This window comes from Lonchura striata, chromosome 5 (genome assembly GCF_050655825.1).
Source record: "Lonchura striata isolate lonStrDom1 chromosome 5, ASM5065582v1, whole genome shotgun sequence".
NCBI lineage: Eukaryota > Metazoa > Chordata > Aves > Passeriformes > Estrildidae > Lonchura > Lonchura striata.
In genome coordinates, this window is record NC_140707.1 from 2,783,210 (window position 1) to 2,791,791 (window position 8,582).

The 8,582-nt window shown below is 48.6% G+C and overlaps 1 protein-coding gene across 1 annotated transcript; it reads right to left on the reverse strand.

The window, feature by feature from the left end:
- Nucleotides 1–957: 957 nt before the first annotated feature.
- Nucleotides 958–3,767, reverse strand: LOC146767119 (uncharacterized). The gene has a single exon (XM_085581101.1). The coding sequence runs from the start codon at nt 3,400–3,402 to the stop codon at nt 1,957–1,959; it is 1,446 nt and encodes a 481-aa protein (XP_085437227.1). The 5' UTR covers nt 3,403–3,767; the 3' UTR covers nt 958–1,956.
- Nucleotides 3,768–8,582: the final 4,815 nt, after the last annotated feature.

Consider the following 8,582-nt stretch of genomic DNA (forward strand, 5'->3'; position numbering starts at 1 on the left):
AAGAGGACCACGCGAGCCTGAGGGTTGATCAGAGTCTGAGTCTGATTCTTCCTCATCCGATTGTGGAGGAGGAGGGGGTGCATTTGGTGCAGGGGGAATGTAGGGCGGGGGTGCAATAATTACTTCTTCCGCTCGCCCCTTCTTTTTCTTTCCCCCTGAAACCTCCGAGAGTTTAAACACGAGCACCTCCGGCTTTTCTATCCAGACTTGGGCATAGGCACTCTCCTCAAGGTTAGAAGGTTGTTTAGCGTGTACCCAACCATTCAACAGTTGCTTTACCCAGTCCTCTGAGGACCCAAAGATGGGCCAAAACACACCTTTAGAAATCTCTTGTCCTCCCCATACTTCTATGCAATAGTGTATCATCTTTGCCTTATCCTTCCCAGGTGCCCCTGGAAAGTGCTCCCAATTTGTTAGCATAAACCCTAAGGGACTCTCCTTAGGAATTGGGGGAAGTTTTACCCCCACCGGGGAGGGGGATTTATCCTTGCTTCTCCCCTGCCCCATGTCCTCCGGAGTACCTTCAATCACTCACGACAGCACAATCGCTTCCCCTGGTTCGTGGCCCAGGCCCTCGCGGGCTCTGGAAAACGCACTACTGAGGGTCCACACTCGCTTGGAGAATCCGGCTGCCAGTCCTCCTCTCACACACACACACACTCGCCGTACTCCGGGATCCCGAACCCCGCCCGAACGGATCCCCTTTATACTCACGCGTCCTGCGCCTTCGTCCGGACTTTTGTGCACAAAAATTACGGGGTACCCTGGGCCCGCTTCCCTTTCTTTGCTTTCGCTCTCTAGGCTTTTAGGTTCGTCGGTCGGGATGAGGGTAAAAACCCCGGTCTGAGTCCGCTCAAGGGAGCGGAATCGTGGCGCCCCTCTCAGAGAGAGGTTCCCCAGATCCCGATCCGAGTCACGGCACCAAATTGTTATAAACGAGCACAATAGGCTGTCAAATCCAATTAAAAGGATTTATTAATAGCGGAAAGCGAAAGCAAACCAGCGCGCGCTGGGCGGCAGTCGTTTCAACTACCGCGCCTAGCTCTTTGTTTCCCCCCCACTTATTGGGTTGTCTCTTCCGGATGTGTGACGCTCTGGTGACGCTCTGATGTCTCTTCTGCGCAGGCGCACCCTGTTGTTAGGTGGTCATTCTCTGCCTCTTGGTGGCGCCAGTGGTCTTCTTTAAGGTTGTCTCTGCGACCTGGAAATTCCCTCAAAAAACAAGAAATGTTATCTCTAGGCACGTTTACATGTTTTGCCAAGTCTGTAACGGAACTATCCTTGAAACATATTTATTCGCTTAGGTGTTTGGGTGCCTAGCAGCAGCTTTTTCAAAACAGTTTTAACTCCCTAAAAAGTTTGTAACGAAGTCGTCCTTGAGAGATAGTCACTGGAATGCATGAGATAGACACTGGAATGCCTGGCAAGATGAGAACATGTTCAGACAAGTAAAAACTCTAATTAAAACTCTATTCTGTGAATATGAGAGACTCTATATTATGAACAAAAAGGCCTTATTTTCCTAACAGTCTGCATCAATGACACCAGGCAGCACAAATAATCCAAGCATAGAGGCCGATGATCTTCCCAATAACAAAGCTCCCATTGTCCTGCCCTCGATTATAATAGGTCCATTAATTCCAGTGGGGACCTTCTGCGGCTGTGGTGTCATTAAAGTCACTTCTATTGCGGCTGCCAAGTCCATCCCGAGGCTCCCTCTTGTGGCTGGACGCAAGGTGTCGCTGTTGGAAAGGCTGGAGCAGCTATTTGTGTCACAGCGCGGCTGCTCTTGTTCGCGCTGTTTCGGGCGTTTCCCGGTCTCCTCTTACAGGCAGCAATGTTATGAGTATCCGATTTGCACTTAGGACACCATATTCCAGCAGCAGAGCATTCTCGCCGAACGTGTCCTGTCCCTCCACATCGGAAACATCTCATACGGCTGCCGTAAATATTTCCCTAGGTTGCTACTGACGCTTGGAGGGGTGCAAGAGCAGCTAACACTTGTGTCTGTGAAGCTAACATTTGTGTCTGTGAAGCTTTTGCCTGCTCTTTTAATCCCTCCCCCAGCTCTTTAATAGCCTCAACTAAAAATGCCTGCTGCCCCGTTGGTATAGTAGCCATCCTCTCTAATGCATCTTCTATAGTCCAATTAGCTCCTAATGTGTTTAACACACTTCTTGTAGAAGCATTACAATTTTGCAAAGCACACTGCTTCAACAATGATCCACACATAAACTCAGGCACTCCAGCTCTCTCTATTGCTGCCGCTGCCTTATCAATAAATGCTCCAAAAGTCTCATCCCTTCCTTGTTTAATTCCCATATACGCTGGCAAACCTCCCGGGTCTTTCACCTTATCTATAGCCCTTCGAGCTAGTCGCATTGCCTCTCGACACTTCTCAGGTCCTAGCATAGCTTGTGCCTCAGTGCGAAAATATGGTCCTAAGCCCATCAATTCATCCATAGTTACTCCATGAAGAGGATCTCCAGGCTGTCTTTGTATAGCTACAGCTTCATTAACTTCTGCCTGCCAATGTGCACCAAACAAAAGCCTCTGATGTGGCGAGAAAATAAGCTTAGCAAGACTTCTACAATCTCCTGGTAGCAATATATTAGTACTCCAAACATAATCCAATATCTGCCTAGCCGGTTCACTAGTAACTCCAAATTGACTCACTGTAGCTCGCAACTGTGACAACAACTTCCAATCTAATGGTGTAATCTGAGCTGTTAACCCCCCGCCTGCCTGCTGCTGAAAAATTACAGGACAAGCCAGTTCTGTTGCTAGTTCCAAAGCCTGCCCATCTCCTTTGTCCAGCTCCTCTCTTGCCAAAGTCGCCCAAACTTCCCTCCGTTCCCTGGCCAGAGCCTCCGTTAGGTCAGACTCTGCCCTAGGGGTCGGCTTACTGGCAGACAAACTTTGACGAACTGTCGATTTCTGTTCTGAGGGGGCTGGAGGAGCCGTGGGCTCACAACGTGACTCTGTTTCCGTGTCTTCAGGCACAGGTCGCAAGGGAGGTAACTCCACTGTAGACACAGCAGGTGGCATGGAAACACCAGGCAACCAATCTTCCCCGCTAAAACCTCTATTTTTCTCTAGTGCTGAAGTTCTCTGTTCAGCAGCTTTCTTTTCTGCCTGATGTTGTAATAACTCATTGTGAACTATCTTCCACCACTTTCCCAACTTTTTGGCTGTCTTATCATCATCTAAAACTTCCTCCCATAGTTTATCCCCAAACTTACGCCACTCAGACAACTCATGTACTGTATGAGGATTTACAAAGAACCCCTTAGAATACCCATATGTTAATAACCCTGGCAGATCTTTTTGCAAATCAATGCCTTTAATCTGCCTTTTCTGCAAGAATGCAGTAAATAAATCATATGCTGCTTGCCTCTCCATACCTATATTGTCAGCGCTGTTGCAGCCCTCCGAGGTCGTCGGCAGCACGTATCGGCCAGGCTTGCCTCTGCAGTCACCTGGGGCACAGTGCACTCTATTTCAATTCAGCACTTTTGCCGTCCTGGCTGCATCAGGACCCGAACCCTTTTTCGTCACTCCACCGTGGCGCCTATCACGTCGATCGGGTCACCATTTTGTGGAAAAAATGACGGGAGACAAGTCCATTCTATAATGTCAACAAGTCTCAGTTTATTTCAAGCACACATGTATAGTTATACCCGTTATAATGAAGCTCATGCATATTGCAAAATTTAAGCTCATCATTGGTGTATGGAAAACAGGTCAACCCCGCCTTTGGAGCTTTCTAAGCTTGCTTTGTTTTCCCTTACATTTATCTATTTGCTGAACATTCTACTGTTGAGAACCAGCTTAGCCAAGGACATAAGATATTATTGCTACATCTGCTATTGCTGCACTGTGCAATTTTCAGCTACTGCTTCACTAACTGCACGTAGTCATGTCCTTTCTCACGAAGCCATTCTTCCACAAAACTCTCCATACTGCTGGAGCTCAGAGAGCCCTGGAGCTGGGACCCTTCCCTGGGGAGCCTGGGCAGTGCCCCAGCAGCCTCTGGGCAAAAACCTTTTCCTGAGATCCAACCTCAGCCTGCCCCGACTCAGCTGCAGCCGCTCCCTCCACTCCTGTCCCTGGGCACCAGAGTGAAGAGGTTCCCTCAGCCCCAGCCAGGGACCCGCTCCCAAGGCTGCTGCCATGGCCACCAGGGCTGGCATCAGCTGGGATGCTTGGTTTCCACAGGCTGGGGTTCAGGAATGGCATTTCTCAATTTCCTGCTCCCACTCAAACCCCGCAGGCACTCATTGCCCTCCCACCTTCCATTGAAGGAAAAAAGGGAAAGATCTCAGGCTGGGATAAGAACAATTTACTGGGAACAGCAACAAGATAAGGAACAAACAGAAACAGAAAAAATATTAACAACAGAAGGGATAAGAAAAACCAGTTACAGGGAAAACTACATCACCATCAATTGTATCTTTTTGGCCACGTGTTTCCTCCTGCATGGAAAGGACACCCTTCTCCTCAGGTAAAGACAGAGAGAGAGTCCCTTTCCTGCCCCAGTAATGACCTGAGGTGGGAGTGAATGTAGTGACAGGGCCATGGCCAGACCTTCATTTTCTTCAATCCCATATCAGGCCATTGGTAGGCGCAAGGAAAGGGACAGGTGTGTTCCCAGCATGGATCACAGGAAACATGGATCACCAGGGCTCTTCCCAACAGGGTCCTCCAATGGGGGATGAAACTGGAGCAGTGCACAAAGCTCTTCCTGCAGCTGGGGAATTTTCAGGGCTTCCCTTACCGGTGGCTCCGTTGGTGTTTGGTCAAGTGAGAGCTCTGGGTGAAGCTCTTCCCACACTGGGGACACACGTAGGACCTCTCCCTGGTGTGGATGCACCAGTGCCTGACAAGGTGGCAGTTGTGCTTGAAGCCCTTGCCACAGTCGGGGCAGAGGAAGCGCCTCTCCTCTGAGTGAATCCGCTCATGCCGGAGGAGATGGGAGCTGCTCTGAAACCTCTTCCCACAAGTGGGGCACATGTAGGGCCTCTCCCCAGTGTGGATGCGCTGGTGTGTGACGAGGGTGGAGCTGTGTTTGAAGCCCTTCCTGCAGTCAGGGCAGCGGAAGGGCCTCTCATCCTTGTGAATCCGCTGATGTACAAGGAGATTGCAGCTATTGTGAAACCTCTTCTGACACTCGGGACACTCATAGGGACTCTCCCCAGTGTGGATGCGTTGGTGGATGATGAGGTCGGAGCTCTGTCTGAAGCCCTTCCCACACTCCCCACACTTGTAGGGCCTCTCCCCAGTGTGGATGTGTAAGTGGCTGACAAGATGGGATTTGCAGCTGAAGCCCTTCCCACACTCCCCACACTCGTAGGCCCATTCCCCGGTGTGGATCATCAGGTGTCGTTTCAGATTGTTGCTCTTCCTGAAGCTCTTCCCACACTCCAAACACTTGTAGGGCTTCTCCCCATCAGGAAGCTTCTCAGGGACCACCAGCTCTGAGCTCTGGCTGAAGCTCTGCCCACCTTCCTGGCCCAGGGTGGGTCTTTCCTCCTCAGAGCATCCTGGACTGGGCTTGCAGCCCCTCCTCCAGTGGGATCTCCAGGGATTTTCCTCCCTGTTGAATTCCTGCGCTGTGGAGTTGCTCAAAACGGCCTCTTCCATGAGGTTCTGCTGCAGGGATTTGTCCTTCCTGGTCTCCATCCTCAGCTCCTGATCTGGGGGAGGAAGGACAAGGAGAGGATGGGATTTGCCTCCATGCCACAGGGAAGGGCAAGGAGATCCCCCCAGAGTATCTCCAGCAGGAGGGGACCGGCAGCGGGGCTGTCCTGCAGCTGGGGGCAAGGCTGGGCTGGGAGATGGAGCAGGAGAGAGGGGGAAAGGGGCACTAACTTCCTCCTCACCTGCCTCGGTGTCCCAGGGCATCTTCCTCTTCCTCGCAAACTTCTCCATCTGGGAAACGTTTGGGTATGGGAAATCCTGGTTTTGGAGGAAAACAAGGAATGAGTACAGTGAGTTTTGTAGTGGTTTGAAGGCAAACCAGGGGGACAGTCTAAGCCAGAATGACAATTGAGTAAGAAAATTAAGATCAAGGCAATGATACAGAAACACTGGATTAATCTGACAGAGCCAGGATATAACCTGACAACCCGTTGGTCAGGATGGTGGTAGCAGTCTGATGAAATGGTGGCTGCAGTCCGGCTGGAGTGATGAACGTGATTCTGTCAAAGCAGTGATCCTGTAGAAGGGTCTGGTCTTCCTCTGCAGGTCCAGTGGTGGTTATGGAGCTCTTGTCCTCTGGGAATCCAGTAGGCAAGGTGGTCGTGGTGTTGCAAATGGTGAGATTATATCCAGGTAGGAATGCTTGGTTCCTCCCCCTGGGTGGAGCATCCCACAATGGGATGATGTAATTTTATCAGTGCTGCAGTGACACTCAATGGCCCATTAAGAGAAGATGGCCCCTGGAGGGTGTTATCAGGGCTGAGCCATGGAAGAGATAAAGAACACTGCCCCACCTGTTGATAACAGTTTATGGAGATGGGGACTGAAAACACTTTTGGTTACATCTGACACTGTAACCTGAAACAGTGAGGCAATCCCTGCTCGGGGTGGGGGGTGAACACCACCCCCCTTACCCAAACTGGCTCAGGTGTAAAACCCCCACCCTGGGAAGGCCACGCACACAGGGGACAATGTCACACTTGCTCCGCTTCAGGAAAGATCTCTGTCCCTGTCACTCCCTTGCTCTCTCCCCCTTTTCTCTTTCTTTGCATCTTTCTCTACCTCACATTTACTGTTCAATAAAATCCACTTTGGATTTGGTCTTGTTAGCACCTTAATTGGGGCAGAGGCATCTCTCTAACAATTTTATTATCCAGATTGCAACATTATTTTACACAGTGAGTTCAGGGCTCTGTTGTCTGACCCCAGGTGCCTTTGACAACAGCATGGTTCTCTCCTCTGAGGAGTTTGTGGCTCTTTCTGGAGGATCTCTTGGAAACTTGGATGCAGCTTCCTCTGAGTGACTTTTGGGAGAACTTACGAGGAAAATGGCTCTTGTGGGTGGCCAGTGTAAAGAAAATATTTTGTTTTCCTTCTTTGAAAATTCTGTTAAAATCACTGGAGGAAAGGGACCAAATGATACCAGCAAGACTGACAAGGATCATTCACCCCAAAGTGAGGAACACAAGGCTACTTAAATCCTACAAGAAGCCCAGCTCAAGTAGGTAATTTCCCAAATAACTCCTGAATTCACGGGCTTTGGGGGGAGAAGCATTATTTTCTTGGTCCCTGTCACCTTTGTGATAGCTACACAGAGCTTTCCCTTCCTTTTAATAATCTGTATTGGGCCAAATTTCCATGTTTTTTTTTTTTTTTTTTTTTTGTTTTGTTTGTTTTTTATTTTTTTTGGAACCTGCCAGCATCTGAGCTGGAGCTGTGCTGGAACTGATGAAATTTGGAATTGCCACAGAATTGCTTCTGTTGTTTGTCTATTCATGTTTGGGATTTATTTGTGTTTCCATCAGAAATGACTTGTGGAAAGAGCAAATCTTCCTCAAGGCATTTTATGGAGGGTTAACTTTGATTTCTGCTGAGTTTGTTTTGTCCAGTGTCCAGGAGATGCTCAAGGGGTCTCTGGTGTTGGTTTGGCCCTAATTTTCTTCTGATTTGTCTTTATCACTTAAAAACACCTGAAAAATGCCTAAAAAGAGTATTGACCAGAAATGTCAGAAGTCCCACCATTTTAGAGGTATTTGAGGTGGAATTTACTGTTTGGGAACATATTCTGGAGGATTTGTGGGTTCTTGGGGGATATCTGTTAGTATTCTCCATATCTTTGCACTCCAAAACCCAAAGTGGATTTGTCTGTCACCTCAAAGTGACTCAATCCTACCTCAAAATGGCTGGTTCTCACCTCAGTCCCATGCTAAAATTGCTCAATTCCTCAGCCTCCAGGATGAGATGGGGTTGGAAGGTGATCGGGCAAAGTGAGATCCAAATTTGAGGTTGTGGGATCAGAATTGTGTGGGGCTGGGTGGTTGTGATTTATTTTCATAATAAATAAAACTATCAGAATTACTGATTTCTGTCCCATTCATTTTCTGTCAGTTCTGGTTTGCTTTTCAGAGTGCCGCCTTCTCAGCTGATTTTGTTTGTGTCCTCCTGTCCCAGACTGAAAAGCAAGATGTGTTCTATTTGCCATCTGTATGGCAGTTGTCCTGTGTTAAGTGGGCAGTTTTTCCTTATCTCTTCCACAATCAATCCTCCCTCAGGACAGACATCTGCTGATAATGGGCTATTGAATGTCACAGCATGACTGATTAGAAATGTGGAGAGTTTTGTGGATGAATGGCTTCGTGAGAAAGGACATGACTACCTGCAGTTAGTGAAGCAGTAGCTGAAAATTGCACAGTGCAGCAATAGCAGATGTAGCAATAATATCTTATGTCCTTGGCTAAGCTGGTTCCCAACAGTAGAATGGTCAGCAAAAAGATAAATGTAAGGGAAAACAAAGCAAGCTCAGACAGCTCCAAAGGCGGGGTTGACCTGTTTTTAATACACCAATGATGAGCCTAAGTTTTGCAATATGCATGAGCTTCATT

Coding starts and splice junctions, on each gene's coding strand:
- LOC146767119 (XM_085581101.1), bottom strand. CDS start 3,402: ATGGAGAGGCAAGCAGCATATGATTTATTTACTGCATTCTTGCAGAAA.